The 16,998-nt window shown below is 38.5% G+C and overlaps 1 protein-coding gene across 1 annotated transcript in view; it reads right to left on the minus strand.

Moving 5' to 3' along the window:
• Positions 1–16,998, minus strand: part of Map3k15 (mitogen-activated protein kinase kinase kinase 15) — a 139,080-nt gene that overhangs the window by 23,350 nt on the left and 98,732 nt on the right. The window contains exons 13-18 of the mRNA XM_029564781.1: positions 15,212–15,307; positions 8,242–8,329; positions 6,259–6,392; positions 3,352–3,479; positions 971–1,101; positions 645–750 (exon numbers count right to left, since the gene is read on the minus strand). Of these exons, the coding sequence (XP_029420641.1) occupies positions 645–750; positions 971–1,101; positions 3,352–3,479; positions 6,259–6,392; positions 8,242–8,329; positions 15,212–15,307 (683 nt within the window). The remainder of the gene's footprint in view (positions 1–644; positions 751–970; positions 1,102–3,351; positions 3,480–6,258; positions 6,393–8,241; positions 8,330–15,211; positions 15,308–16,998) is intronic.

Below are 16,998 nucleotides of genomic sequence, written 5' to 3' on the forward strand. Positions count from 1 at the left end.
AGCAACATGTGGAAAAGAAGATGCCCACATAAAATAACCTATTTCCCAAGAAGAATTAGCCTCCTTTGGAAACAATCATATCAAAATACCAAGTGCCAGAAGTCACTAAAGTAAAGAGCTATTATTTATTTATTTTTATTTATATTTTGGTCTTTTTGAGACAGGGTCTCCCTGTAGCCACAGCTGTCCTGGAACTCACTATGCAGACCAGGCTGGCCTTGAACTCACAGACATCCACCTGCCTCTGCCTCCCCTTTTTTATGATAGACCAATAAAATGCTGTAATAAGTTACACAAAATTATTCATGATTTTAACCAGCATGCTGCCAACTGTTATGACATACTGCCATTTTACTGACTAGGTAAGACTCCTTAGGAGACCAAGCAGAGGCCTTTGTCTATCCAGCTTGTGCAAGGCCACGAAGAAAGTAGTGTAATCTTGGTGCCACAAACAGCTGGCGAAGTATGTCACTGTAACAAGGTTAAAATACTTTAACGTCAAAGGAAATCCATCACCTACTTTAAGAATCAACTGCCACCCTGTGCCAAGAAGTCACCCAATAAGTAGCTCTTGGATGACCACAGCTTAAGGAGAAAGCTTAGCTCCAAGATGACCACCACAAGATTAGCTCTGCCCTGCTTACCTGCAAAGGTCTCGGTGCATGGGTTAATTCCTGCCAGGCGTTTAGAGGTTCCAAAATCAGAGATTTTCACGACTCCGCTGTAGGTGTTTACCAGAACATTATCACCCTTGGGAAAAAGAACAGCACTGAGTACCTAAAGGCAGACTGAAAGGAACCAGCACCACATAGAGTGGGATGTTGAGGTCTCTTGAAAGACCGGACTTGGTATGTGGGGTGGGGACAAAGGCTCTCCCACTAAACTGTCTCCCAGTGTGAGCAGGACGTTCTGCCTTACTATACCAATTGATCAGAAAAACACCAACTCGGTGGCTTAGAGAAGTCAGTACCTTTATGTCCCTGTGCACTATCTGGTTTTCATGGAGGTACTTCAGGCCTTCGAGGATCTGTTTGGTGTAAAACTTAATAGTGGGCTCCTTCATTGGCCCCCATTTGGATCGCAAGAGAACAGAAAGGCTTCCTAGAAATGAACATGGAAAAAAAAACTCACCAGAATGGCAAATATTCAATTATAAAAGGTCAGGGAAGCAAACTGAAGTAATTTTTCTAAACTTCATGTTGGTGTTAATAATAATAATAATTATTTAATGAAAATATTAGGAACTTTATTACCATTTCAAGGTTTCAATACATACTTACTTACTGGGCTCCTGCCCACTGCCAGACACTTTTCCAGAAGCCGTTGGTTGTATTATCTCATTTATCCCACCCACCAACTGATTGAGACTTGGTTATTAATAGCCCAATAATTTTTACTTCAATTACCACAGTAGTTATTACTCCAATTTTACAATTGATTTATTGAACCAGAAAACTGAGATCCCACAGTCTGAGTGGCTGGACTCATTCAAAGTAATAGCCCACCTCAGATCCAAAGAACTCTTTTGCTTTCAGTATTCTATTGTCAACATGTGGAGATTTTGTGCATAAAGTACTAGAGGTTTGATTTTATTATCCATGAATTATTTTGCAACATCATTTAAAAACCCGTGTCCCATATGATATGAAAGTGTAGGGGGGTGGCGGGGAGATGGTATGAAATGTTTAAAGGGGCATGGGTGTGGGGGGAGTGGAAGGAAATTAGAGATGGGAAGGATTAGCCAAAACTAAGGATGCATGAAAAATCTATGAAGAAACCCATTACTTTATAAACTAAACAATCATATAAATTAAACAACATAATAAAAAATAATTTGAAGGAGGGTACCCTGCATGGGTGGATAATGCTGCTCCCAGAAGCCACAGGTTTTTAAACAAAATCACAGTGTCAAATGTAGGGATGCCTCCCAATGAACTGGTAGCCAGGGAGGCTCCAAAGACTTTCAAAACAATATAGGCTATTGCCATTGACCTTGGTTGCCCACTACTAGATAGTACAATCTTATTGCTGAAGGCACCACACACTTTGGTTACAGGACACAAGAAATCAAGTTGGAACTGAGCTGGAAGCTTCTTCCCTGATGGCTAGTGTTCACAGTGTCAGAAGGTGCTATTCAGGCTGCTGGGAGAGAAAGGCATCAATATTCTTAACCAGGTATGGATCCTGTGTACTACAGTACTGACCTAATAGGCACAATATACCCACAAGTACAATACTGGCATAACTGTATTTGGGATAACTAATAGCTTTCTGATTGGATTTGAGGCATGGTTCACAAGAGGAAATGCGTGCCTGGTACTGTAAACCTGGTCAAAAGCCTAAGACTGGGGAGATCACAAGTCTTAGATGGGAATCTACTACTATTATCTTTCTAAATATTAGTGTTTATATCTATAGATTGGTGATGCTCTCAGACTTAGTCAAAAGAGCTTCATCTGGCACTGAGAAGCAGTTAATGCAGGCTCATAACTGGTCAAAGTCCCAAGAGTGACTGACTGTTGAGTGCTCAATCTTAAATGGGCTATCCCCATCACCCTCTCCAAGCTCAGGAAACACTGTGGAAGAGGGTGCGGAAATAACATAAGAGCTAGAGGATGAGGTATCTTCTAGATATGACATGGCAATTGCAACCATGAATACACAGCAGCTGAAGTTACCTGCACAAGATTGGGCCCTTCAACATTCCATCATGGAAGAGGGAGGGCTGATGAGGCCTCACCTTTCCCTGAAGAACTATTGGCAGTTGATGGTTGTGTGTACTGGGGGAGTCATTTTCTTCAGCGCTCCAGGAAAAACAAAACAAAAAACTAACCATGCTCATTCAAGAAACCCTAATTAAACTCAGTGGAACACACACACACACACACACACACACACACACACACACACACCATGAAAGAAGGGAACTAGTTGGGAACTAGGTGGTCAGCAGGAGTGAGGGGGGTAACAGAGGATAATGTGGATGATAATGCATTATACATACACACACACACACACTTGTCAAAAAATGTGTCCCTTCTCCACCCCTTTCCAAACCACCTCTAAAGTAGACTGCAAAGACCAGACCACAAAGCCAGAGACTTTGCTCTCTTCAACTCGTTGCCTCCAAAACTGGCATTAAGTGGATAGTATTTGCAGGGGGACTAAACAAATCAGAAATAAGCTGTTTATGTGACATTTGCAAAGTTGTATTCAATTTCTGAGAAGCCAATGTTTTCTAATCTCTAAAAGGTCTGTCATTTGTTAAATGGAAAGACAATCAATGATGTTCATATTGCATTTTCACGAGTGATTTTCAGAGCATGAGATCAGAAGACAACAAATGCATACCTCCAGGTACTTGCTCCATAAATATCTTAATGTAACCATTCTCTGAAACAGAGCCCAGGTACTGGACAATGTTGCGGTGCTTGAGGTACTTGTGCAGGGCTATCTCCTCGTGCAGAGGTTGAGAGTACCTATTGCAGAGAAAACCAAAGCCAGCATCACTTGCCAAATCCCAAGGGCACTCAGCCTTCCTGATCCCTTACCAGTACCCACTCTACTGCTAACCACCACTTCCAGAAATTCTTCCTTAACTTCTATGACATTATTCAGTTTCCCATCTGTAAAACAGGGGATACAGGTTGAATATCCCTAATCCCCAAATCTAAAATGCTACAAGATCTAAAACTTTATGAGTGTCAGCATGATACCAGTAGAGAATGTCTCACCTGACCCTGTGTCAAAATGCAGGCAAAATAAGTATAAGATAAAATTACCTTTAGGCTATGTGTATAAGGGAGACATGGAGCATAAAGGAATTCTGACCTTAGACTCGGGTCCTATACCCAATGTACCTCATTATGTATACAGAAATATTCCAAAATCTGGAAAAACTCGTATCTGAAACAATTCTGGTCCTAAGAGTTTCAGATAAGGAATATTCAGTCTATAACACAGTCATGTGGGGCTTCCAGGGGACCAAGCTGCTTCATGTTTCTCAGGAATAGGTGGAGTGTCTGGTACGTGCTAAGCACTCAATTAATGGCTGCCCTTTCTACTATCATTGTAGCTAGTGCCTAACTCTCCAACCATTTTTTTTAACCTCTTTCAATAATCCCTGTCTGCTTCCCACAGAAGCTGGTGGTTTAGAAGATTCGGTCCTAGGCTGACTTTTAGTCTTACTCTACAGAGTCACCTACACCTAAGGAGCTACCTAGCCAAGCCATTGGACATTTTATTTCTACCACTAAGGATCACCTCTTTTTAACCACACACCCCATTCTACCACTTTCCTTCATAGAGTCCACATAAACACCATGCTGTTTAATGTGTTACCCAAAGACCTTCAAAGTCAGGTCAGATGACACCTTTTCAAATTTTTGCCTCAAGAGTCCATATTCTACATTCAAACATAGCAAAAATTGGTTGCTCTGAATATGCTTTCTTAACAGCTCTGTTCTCTCACGTAGGTGTCCTTTCTGCAACCACAGTCCTACCTAGTCTTCAAAGACCAGCTCAAAGATGATTTATTCTATCAAATATGTTACAACTCATCTAGGAAAAGTCAGCTCCCCATCTTCATTTTATTTATTTATTTATTTATTTACTTACTTACTTATTTACTTATTGTTATTGTTGGGGTTTTTGAGACAGGGTCTCACTATGAAGCTCTGGCTAGCCTGGAACTTACTATGCAGACCAGGCTGGCCTAGATCTCACAGAGATCTGCCTGCCTCGGCCTCCCAAATGCTGGGATTAAAGTCGGGTGCCACCACACCCAGCTTCTCCACATTTTCTAACAACACTCTGTGTACCAGTCTATTTTGGCACTCATCACTTTAACTCCTGGGTACAGTATTTGCATTCTCCACCAAAGTAGCACCCTACAATCAGGACAGTATCCTAATTACCATTTAGTCTCCAGCACTAGCCCATACTCAAGGGTAGAAAACATGCCATGCTGAAGCACCATAAATTCAGCCTGTAAATTTAGGGAGTTGGACAAAATGGACTAAAAGGCAACTTCCAGCTCTAAAATCCTATGAACTTATATTGGTCATGGAAAGTTAGAGCAGCTAGTACTACCAATGGAGGCACAGGCCAGGATTTTCCCCCAAATTTATGCAACTGCAATGCCATATTTATCACATGAATGAGAGAATACTGCATGAGGAATACACGGATCCTCAACTTGTTCGTATACATACTTTGGCAAGTCCTTAAATCTCCCTCAACTTTGGTTTTCATGTTAGTAACATGAAGAAATCAGATTGGTTCATTTTAGGTCTTTTCTTATAATTCATATAATACTATGCTATCCCACTAAAATTGAGCAAATTAGTGCATGACATAGTTGGTAGGAATCCTGTGCAACCCAGTCTTAATCAGTGATCACCTAAGAGAGCAGGATGTGAACACATATCCATCAGCACCCAGTGCTGGATGCAACACTGCAGCTATGGCTGATGCACCTGTGGCCCATGGATGATTATTTCTGCTGTGGTCATGATTATGCACATAGCCTCTCTACAGAATCACCCAACAGCGAACAGTGCTGTGTTCTTGTTTAGATTTAGATGGGATATTAGTTTTCTAAAACATGAACATTTAGTAGGGAATAAAGTGCTGAACCAGTTGTAGTACTGATGGTGGAAAATAGCCCCAAATCTACAGGTGAGGTTGAAGGGTACAGTGTTAACAAAAGTCTGTGTTGTGAAACTTTGATTTCTTAAACTGCTGCATTTAATGTCTATAGTGACATAGCCAAACAAATCACAGCCATTTTCAATGGTTACAATGTGAATTTAAAAGCACTCAGACAAGACTGGAGATGTAGCTCAGTGGTAGAGTGCTTGCCTAGCATGCTCGAGGACCTGGGTTCTATCCCCAGCACTGAAAAACAAAGAGAAAAAAATTGCTCAGTCACATTTTTAAATATTTGCAAATACCGACATAAAATGTAAAAATTCAGACATAGTTGATGGATAGAAATACAGTTTTCTTTTGAAATATGACTTTCTGTAATCCATAAAGTAGTTTGAGTCTCTCAATCTACTTATATATAATATACATAGAACAAAAGTATATCACCCTTATAATAAGAGAATCAGAAGCTCTATGACAACATAAGGTGGCCACATCATTCTGTTGACACAGTTTAAATCATTACATCCTCTACACCATCAATGGTAGGCAAGGGATACAGGGTGTTGAGCTACCAAATGTAGAACACGGAAGGCAGTCGCAACTTGCCTGATGTCTCTCTCTGGGATTTCTTTGATGGCTATTCGTACTTGATTACTCAGATCTCGGCCGGCATACACAATCCCATAGGAGCCTTTCCCCAAGACAATTCTTTCCCCATTCGCATCATGGTCATACTCATACTAAATAAGGTAAAACAACAGGAAAAAGACACAACTTGTAAAGGAAAAGCCCCAAAGTTATCCTTTGAGTGTCAAGCAAAACACAGTTCTTAGGTTATATACTTTTCATTTAATAATGACTCATTTGTTGATGTATTTATAGAACGATCTTGTGAAATGGAATCCAATAAAGTTTAAAAAAAATTGGCTCACCTGTAACTTACCTGGCTCACCTTTTGGAGAGTTTCCACTATTTTTAATGCTGCAATTAAAACTGTTTCTAAGTATGTTAAGTATCACAAACTGGTATCTTCCTGCACGATCCCTTATCAACTTGTCGGGAAACAAACCTCTTTCAATAGCCCAGGAAAGAATTAAAAGTCAGTAAAAGTTAACATTGTCTTAATATAGAATATGCATGTTGGGGGTTCGCCCTTCTTTCAGACATATAAATCTAGCATATACTGCAAATACAATTTACAATTAGTATTATTAGCTGTTCCCCCAATCTTATCACAACCTGTTGCAGCCCAGCTGTGTGGTGACACATGCCTGTAATTCCAGCACTCTGGAGACTACAGGAAGAAGATCATGGACTGAGGCTAGCCTGGACTACAGTATCTGTCTTAAAAAGAAATAATTGGGCCAGTGACATAGCTCAGTGGGGAAAGAAATTTGCTGTGCAAGCCTTGAAACTTGAGTTTGACACCTGAAATTCATGGAAAAGAGGAAGGAGAGAACTGCCTTCACAGTTATCCTCTGACCGCTACACATATGCTCCCCCCCCACATCACGTGCACACACAAGAATAACGTTTAAAGCAACAAAAGCCATTGCATGCAGCTGCATTCAAGTTGATTCTTGTTAATGATTAAAACAGGTGATTACAGTCTAAGAAGCACTTATTTAAAGCAGAGAGAAAGCAATGGGTATTTCTGGGTTTTAGTACATGCCACTGTTTCTACTTACCCCAGAGCAGTTTCTACACAGAATAATGTGTATATCCCTTCCTGTCTACCTCTAAGGATGCTCATGACAATTAAGATGTAATCAAGATGAGTTAAGGGTCTCCACCATTGTCTGATTTCACTAGAAATCAGCCTATTTCATAAAGACTTTATCTCATACCTTTCTCTGTTGAACATCTGTTGCCTTCAAAGGGCATCATTCTATTCACTTCAACAAACCTTGTTGCTAACCTAATAATTCTTAGATCTGACTCAATTATTAAAAAAATCTCTTTGATATCTTCTGAAGAAAATATCAAGAAATTCATTTCAGTCTAACTCCAAAAGTATTGTAAAATCTCATTAAATTTTAATCACTGGGAGAACTTGAATTAGTGGAAAATCTGAATAACTATAAGATTTAAACATACATATAAATGGCGCAGTAATTGTAGACTACTACTGTGCTGTCCAAAAGAGTTTATGATAATGTGGCTTTTAAAAAATGATTTTAAAATTGTTATATTTAATATGCTATGTTCAAGAAGATAGAACTAAAATCATTTGGGGCATAAATACAAAAGCACATTTTCAGCTGATCAACTATTTCTCTTGGAGCCTTATAAATATTGTTAACTTAGGAAATTTTTTCGTAGGTTATACACAAAAGAAAATTTTAGTGTAATCCATGGCTACTTTTTCTTAAACATTATGACTGAGAAAATTCCAAGGTCATGATATTCTTCTACAGAGGTACTTTAAACTTAATCTCTGAGAACCATGGACACTGGTGGCTAACTGGATCAAATGTATCTTTAAATAGATTCAATAGAGGATTTTTATATGAAAATTGGGACATTTTCTTAAAGTACCAAAAGCACATTAAAGAACATTTTCCAAGTTCTAGATCTTCTGTGACTTACCTCTAAGGTGTCTCCATCAGCCTCTCCCTCCAACTCCACTGTACTGCCCACTCCATTGTTTAGCATCTCTTTGACCAAAGAGCAAAACCTGGAATAGCAAATATCACAAAGATACTGTCCATCAGGATCACTCTTGCTCCTGTTTAATTTAACCTTGTGTTAAACTGTACTTAAACATAAACCAAACTTATACACATCAAGGACAACTAACCCACTCCTGATTTGACATGACACTTTAGTGATTACCTAATCTAGTTCCAGCACTTATGGGATACTTGAATCCTCTATATACAGTACCTCTACCAACTGGCTGGTCAATTGATGCCTAAGCACCTCTAGCAAAAGAGAATCCATGACCTCCCAAACGCAGCACATATGTACAACCCAACAAGAAGTGTTTCTCTTCTGTTGAAGACTTCTTTTTAAAAATATTTTATTATTTTTATTTTATGTGTATGAGTGTTATGCCTGCGTGTAGGTAAGTGCACCCCTGTCATGCAATGCCCACGGAGGACAAAAGAGGTTGTCGGATCCCCTGGAACTGGAGTTACTGACAGTTATTAGCTGTCATGTGGGTGCTGGGATTCAAACCCGGGCCTTCTGCAAGAGCAGTCGGTGTTCTTAACTGCTGAGACATCCCTCCAGCCCCTGAACTGAAACCATCTCTCTAGCCCCTACACTCTTTTATGTGGGTTCCAACCACAGACTGCTAAGAGTAACTCCTTTTTTGTATATGTACCTCATTTTCTTGATTCATGCATCAGCTGATAGACACTTAGGTTGCTTCCATTTCTTGGCTATTATGAACAGTGCTGCAATAAACATGGGAGTGCAGATGTCTCATTGACAGGCTGGCTTCAGTTCAGAGTAGAGTGGTAGTTACCAAAGGATGGTATGGGACAGGGAGAAATACCAAAAGTTGATTAATGGGTACTGGACTATGTATAGTTAGAAAAAGAAGTATTGGTGGTCTCTGTATAGTAGAGTAACTACACATAATAATGTACTGCATTTAAATTTTTCATTTATTTATTTGGTTTCTTTTTATTAATCTTTTAATTATTTGTATGTGTATGAATGTATTGCTTGCATGTGTGTAAGTGCACCCATACATATCATGCAATGCCTGTGGAGGTCAGAAGTCATTGGAGACCCTGAAACTAGAGTGTTGGGAATCAAACCTGGGTTCTCTATAAGAGCAGTCAATGCTCTTAACTGCTGAGCCATCTCTCCAGCCCCTTATTTGGTTTCTTGAGCCAGTATCTCTGAGTCATAACCCTGATTGGCTTGGCTCTCACTATGCAGCCCAGGGTGGCCTAGAAATTGTGACAATCTTCCCACCTCAGTCTCCTGAGTGATGGGATTGTAGGATTGAGCCACCATGCCTGGGTGTACTCTAATTTTCAAAATGACTAGGAATAATTTTGAATGCTTTCGCCATAAAGAAATGAAAAATTGTAAAAGACAATTTACTCCAATTTGAACATTACATAATACATATCTATTGAAGCATAATGTGGTATCTCATAAATATATATGTATCATTTTGTGTACCAGTTAAAAATTGAAAGTTAAAAAGAGAATCAATTCCTCCTCTATCTAACAGCACCTTTTAGAAATGTACATCTTTTTATCATGTCCTCCTAAGTATTTTCTTCTTGTCCTTTACTGAGTCCCCCAGGAGTTATCAGTGAGTCACTCCACAACAGGTCTTTTTCCAAATGCATCCCTCCCTATGTTACTTTTCAAGTCTGGCTCTGAGACCAGCACTCCAGAGGCAATCCAATCAGTGCTAAGAAAAGTGGGGCCTTCCCTTCCCCTCTCAAGACATGGGCAGTCCAGTTCTACGTGAGATAGGTCTTGTATAAGGGAGAGGTAAGGAGGAAATGCACAAAGTGCTAACATCATTCTAGTGACAAACATGAAACCAAAGATCAACTATTAGCCATCTATCTTTCTCACAAATGCTGAGCCACATGGGCCCCCTTCCTAGTCCTATGTAGTTGTTTCTTTTCCATACACAATATCTTGACCCAGGTGACAAGTTTTATCCTGTTAAGATGGCAGGGAAGAATTGTGTAAACCTGAGAATAATTTCTACAAAACATTACAATGTTCTTTTTTTCTAACTCATTCCACCTTTTCTTCTTCTAGTACTTGAATGCTGGGAAACCTGATAATCAGAATTCTTAGGAGACACCCGATTTTCACTCACTAGAATAAAATTTAAAGATAATATTAATTTTTGCCAAGCAGATGGAGCAACTAGACCTCTCATACATTGTTAGTAGGATTCATGAGATTACTTTGGAAAACCACTGGCACTGACTATAAACCCAAGCTAAATATAAGCCGCCCCTATAATAGAATATTCTACTTCTAGGTATACACTCAACAGAAATCAATGTATATGTTCATCAAAAGGAATCTGTAAGATTGTTCACAGAAGTTTTATTTATCAAGGCTTCAAAATGGAAATGATGCAAATGTTCATTAGTAGGAGAACCAATAAATTGTTGTATGTTCATGCAATGACCTGCCAAAAGAAGTAGAAAGGAAAAACAGATAACAAACAGCATGGCTGTCATCACATGGCTATTATTTTAAGGGAAAGAGAAGGACAAAAGAGTACAAACCACCTAATTCTATTTATTTGAAGGTAAAGAATAGGCAAAAGGAACCTGGTGATAGAAATCAAAGTAATTATCACTAAAGGGGTTTACTGACTGGGATGGAGCACAAGGCACTTTTGGGTGCTGACATGAAAGACAGGCACATGGGTACCGATATATGTAGATGTGTATCTAGCTGTATACTAAAGTGCACTTGACACACTAATGTGTATCACATATTTCAATTAAAATTTATTAAATATATGATACAAAGCCATTGAATACTAAATGAGGATCAAAACAGTAAACTTTGTAGTAAAATGATTCTCTGCCCAATATTTGGCAGCATTTTTATGCAATTTGAAGCTTATAACTCAAGGATTTTGTATTTATTCTGATCTCTAAATATGTTGTGATAGCAATTGAGACACACTCGATTAAAATTTTCTCAAATTATATAATACAAGCACTCAAAGTAGGAATAAAAGGAACCCTTCAACCTGATAAAGGCTGTCTATGGAAAAACTGGTTAAGATCATACTTAATGAGGAAATCGCTTGCTTTTCTCTTAAAATTTAAAGATAATATTAACTGTTGCCAAGCAACAGTTAAGATCAGGGCCAAGAGTCAGTTCTTGCCACTTCTCTTACATGCCATACTGCAGATAGAGAGCCAGTATTTTAGGCAAGATAAAGAAATAAAGACATCTAGGTTGAAATCAAGACATCTAAGTTGAAAGGAAGGACCCCCACTATGACACCTGCAGATGGCATCACTGTGGACAGAAAACCCTAAGGAATCCAATTAAAACTAGTAAGTTCAGCAAGATTGCAGGTTATAAAATCAATATACAAAGATCAAATGCATTTATGTACAATGACATCAAAACAATAAAATATTCAGACATATATTTAGCAAAATAGTACAAGATTTATACACTGAAATTACAAAGCACTGTTGAAATTTAAGAAAACCTAAATAAATAGAAAGGCATCTTATGAGCATAGATTGGAAAGCAACCTAATAATGTGGTGATACTCTCCAAATTCATATGTATTTCCAACATACTTCCTGTCAAAATTCTAGCTGCCTTTTTTCAATACTTTGCAAGGTGATCCTAAAATTCAAATGGAAATACAAGCATTGTAGAACAATAACCAAAACAATTTTGAAAAACAAACACAAAATTCAAAGCTCACATTTCATAATTTTACAACTTATTCAAAGCTACAGTAATAAAATGTGGTACTTGGAAAAGGATAGATACACGGAACAAGGGAATATAACTGTGAGTCTAGAACTAAGCTCTTAAATTTATGACCAATCCATTTTCTAAGAATGCCAAGACCAGTCAATGAGGAAAAGAATAATCTTTTCAATAAATGGTGCCAGGACAATCATATATTCACATACAAAAGAACAAATGTATATCCCTATCTTACACTATATTAAAAATGAATTAAAGAGTTGGTGAGATGGTTCAGTGGATAAAGGCGCTTGCTGTCAGTCCTGATGACCCAAGTTCAATCTCCAGGACCCACATGGTAGGAGAGAACCAGCTCTCACAAGTTGACCTCTGACCTCCACAAGAACACCATGGTACATACATGTCCCCCAACAATAAATAAAATGTAATAAAACTTCATTGAAATGCATTAGAGACCTAAGTACAGGAGCTAAGCCTATAAAGCTCCCAGAAGAAAACATAAGAACCACAGACCATATTTTCATTTGTGTGTGTGTGTGTGTGTGTGTGTGTGTGTGCCTGCTTGTGCATATGTGCACCATGTATGTGCAGTGCCGATGGTGGCCAGAAAGGGGATCCAAGCTCCTAGTGCTAGAGTTATAGGCAGTTAGGAGCTACCTGATGTGGGTGTTGGGAACTGAGCCTGGGTCCTCTCCAAGAGCAGTAAACACACTTAACCACTGAGCCATCTCTCTGGCCCCTAAAGCCTTCTTCAATATGATTCAAAAGTGCAAGTGACAAAAAATAGGATGAACTTCATCAGAAATAAATGTTTGTGCTACAGAGAATATACATCTGAGAGATGCCCAACCCTAAGTGACACATTTACAGTGGAACCTCTATACCTAAGGCTCATGGAACATAGCATAACAACAACGTGCAATGCACACAGAAGGCCACAACTGGCTAAGTTTTAGAGAATAAGAGACTGTGGAGTGAGTGTCTCTGGACAGAACTCCTAAACTAAACCAGGGTTGGTGCATGAACATAAGGAAACAGAGGCTTTCAGGCCACTGGGCACTTGTTCATATGAACATGCAACAATGTTGACAGCATGCACAAGACCCATACCAACTCATTTAGACAAAAACCCAGCACAGAATGGGGACAAAAGGCAGCAGGCCAAGGAACTACTGGCAACTGATTACTGCTGAGTGAGGGAGAGTAGACAGTCTTTAAGAGAGTGGCTCTAGATAAGCTGACTAGACTCCAGTGGATGAATTTGCACTGAGGGACATCTGGGTACAAATGCTTGACCAGACAGGACTTAACATATATGAAGGAATGCATGAAATCCAGTCAGGAGGTCTGAAGGGGCATGGATGGGGGAGTATGTCTAAATTTGATTAAGATTTATTATATGAAATGCAAAAAATCACAATAAAACATTTTTAAATGTTTGTGCTATGAGTGATACCATCATTGAAGTGCAAAACAACTCAGAATAGGAGAAAGTATTAGCAAATTGTATCTGATAAGGAATTTACATGGAGAATATCTCTTAACAAAAAGACAAATAGCCCAACTAAAAATGAATAAACGCTATGTTCATTAGTTAATCCTAGTTAACATCACCAGGAATGACACAAAAGTTATTGAGTATCCTTTGGTATCAAGCACTAAGCAACATGAAGTATCACTTTGTACTATTTGTACCCAAAATACATCACAAAAATATAATTATGAGGAAACAGAAAACAAACCTAAATCAAAGGACTACACCACATATGGTGCCTGTACTCTGTTTCAAAGAACTAAGTCAAGAAAGACAAACAATGATGACCTCTTCAAGATGAAAGGAGTCAGCAACACAGACACAATAACTAAATGCAATATGTGACGGTGGATAGCACTGTGAACCAAAGGCAAAATGTTCTGTTTCACTGTAAACAGAATTAGGAGGACAATAAGTAAAAGGTAGACAATGTTTCTAGATTATAGTACCATACCATCTTAACTTCTGATTAGAAAACTATAATAATGACATAAGTGACCATTCCTTGGCTTTAGGAAGCATACTGAAGTCTTTAGAGATAATGCAGCATTGTTTCCACAGCTTACTCTTCACCAGTTCAAAAAACAAATCCATATGCATAGAGAAACAATGTAATCTGAAAGTGGGAAAGGATTAACACTGACAAATTCTGGGTAGAACATTCATGGAAACTCTTAGTTTCAATATTTTTGAAAATTAAAAAGTATATTTTTAATGGGCAAAGAAGCTAGATACACATTTCTTCAAAGGGGATGCATAAGTGTCCAATAAGAACTCAGAATCATTCATCACTAGGGAAATGTAAGCCAAATTCACAGTGAGAGTCAAACTCATATCCACTAGGATGGTCATAACTAAAAGAACAGAGAGGCAGAGAAATTGGAATCGTCACACACAGCTAATGGGAATGTAAAATGGGGAAACAATCTGACAGTTCTTCAAAAGGCTAAATAGTTACCTTAAGATCCAGAGTTTTGATGCCAGAAAGTAAAATCATATGTACTCTCAAAAACTTGCATGTGAATGTACACAGAAGCAAAATCCATTAATAATTGGGAAACTAGAAGTATCTTACGTGCTCAGCAACTGATGAACAAATAAGTAAAATGCACCATACTTACAGAACGGAGTACTGTTCAGCCACAAAAAGCAGCAAAGTACTGAGTATAGTACACCATGGAAGAACCTTGAAAATACTATACTGTGTAGAAGCCAACACAAAAGACTACATAGCATTCAACAGTATGTACAGAAAATAGACCAATCCATAGAAAGTATGCTGGTACCCGTCTATGGCTGAAGTTCCAGGTGGTGAGAGTGGAAATAAATGGAGAGTGCATGAGAGCTGATACATGGTTTCTTTTAGGAACAATAAAAAGATTCTGAAATTACACTGTGATGGTTATAGAAGTCTGTAAATATACCAAAGTCATTAAGTTGTGTACTTCGAATGGTTGCAAGGTATGTAGATTATATCTCAGTGCTATAGAGACAATTTTCTATAGATTAATATTTCAAGAAAGATAGCACAGCAAGTAAATATTTTTCACAACAAAGGTCCTTTAAAAATGATTTGCCATAAATAGATTTCCAATACCTGAATCAGCTATAACTCACCTATTACACTGGTCTTCAGTGGAAAAGTAGATTTGAAAGTCATCAGAATTATCATGGACATAAAGAAAACAACACCGTTCATCAAACTTGGATAGGCTGTAAAATTTCAAAACATAAGGATGCTTGTAAGAAAACAATTTCAATTTTTAAAATATTTGTTATTTTTATTTTATGTATGCGTGTATGGCCTGCATGTATGTTAGTGCACCCATGTCCTGGAATGCCCACAAAGGTCAGAAGAGGGCATTGGATTCCTCTGGGACAGTTGTTAGCTGCCATGTGGGTGCTGGGAATTGAACCCAGAGCCTCTGCAAGAGCAGCCAGTGCTCTTAACTGCTGAGCCATCTCTCCAGCCCCAATTTTAATTTTTAAAAAGAAAGTCTAGCAACAGATTTTCATTCATTTTGTAAGTTCTTGATCTATTAATCTTTCCCTTAAAAACATTTATTTTTAGCTGGGCGTGGTAGTGCACGCCTTTAATCCCAGCACTCGGAGGCAGAGGCAGAACTCTGTGAGTTCAAGGCCAGCCTGGTCTACATAGTGAGTTCCAGGACAGCTAGGGTTACAGGGAAACCTTGTCTCAAAAAGACCAAAAAAAACCATTTATTTTTATTATTTTTATTTTCTGTGTGGGTGCCATATGTGTGTGGGTGCCATGGAGGCCAAAAGAGAAAGTTGGATCCCTTGGAGCCGAAGTCATGAGTTACTTGATGTGGGTGCTGGGAACTGAATTCAGGGTCTCTAGAAAAGCAGCAAGTGTTTTCAACTGCTGGGCTATCTCTCCAGCTCCAATGATTCATTAATCTTTTAACATATATTTCCATTATACTCCTTTTATTCCTTTTTGAAATTTAAAAATCGGGGCCATTTTTCTTGCTAATATATTTATCAACTGACTTTAACTGACATGTATCAAGAGCTTCCTCTATATTCAGGATGACAAAAATGAGGACAATAGAAAAAGGTAGAAAATATGGGACTGGAGAAATGGCTCAGCAGATAAGAACACTTGCTGCTCTTACAGAAGACCTGGGTTTGGTTCTCAGCACCTACATGGTGGCTCCCAACCATCAGTACCTCCAGCTCCAGGGGATATGATGCCGTCTTCTGGGCTCCATGGGTATAAGGCATGCATGAGGTGATCTATTGTGTTGTGTCATGCCAGGCCTTGAACTCAGAATTTTCCTGCTTCAGCTCCCCAATAGATTCAAAAATTCTTAAATTAATCTTAATGCTATAGATGACACAAAAAATAATGTATTGAAACAGCAATAGTTCAGGATGAGTCAGAACAAATTAAAGCTAGGTTATATATAAACCAGTTTTGAACACAATCTATAAAAAAAGAACTACCATAAGACCCCAAGTATGCCTGTCGTGTTATGTGAGTCCTGAAGCCCCACTGATGGTTGAAATGGCCATTTGTATCTGACATACAAACAGAAGGCCTTGATTACAAGTTCTTGCACTTTGTGGCTAAGTAATATAGTCTTGAAATGCTTAGGAGTCTTCAATTTTCTTGTGATTTCTAGTAGGCATTATCTAAGCACACTACTCTGTACTTAACATACATCCCTCCCTTTTGAGCTCTATGAACATCATTCCCATTTAAACACTGATGTCTTCAAGACAGGATCATACTGGAGGTAACTGGAGATTTGTTCATTCAGTGGCATCTGAGTTAGTCATAGATTCAGAGAAAAGACTGAAAGTTCCAGTCCCTGATTTGATTAAAAACAGAAAAAAAATTGAGACGTAGAAAGGTTGAATGATTTTACAATGTCACA

Source organism: Nannospalax galili, unplaced genomic scaffold (genome assembly GCF_000622305.1).
Source record: "Nannospalax galili isolate Female #2095 unplaced genomic scaffold, S.galili_v1.0 scaffold217, whole genome shotgun sequence".
Taxonomy (NCBI): domain Eukaryota; kingdom Metazoa; phylum Chordata; class Mammalia; order Rodentia; family Spalacidae; genus Nannospalax; species Nannospalax galili.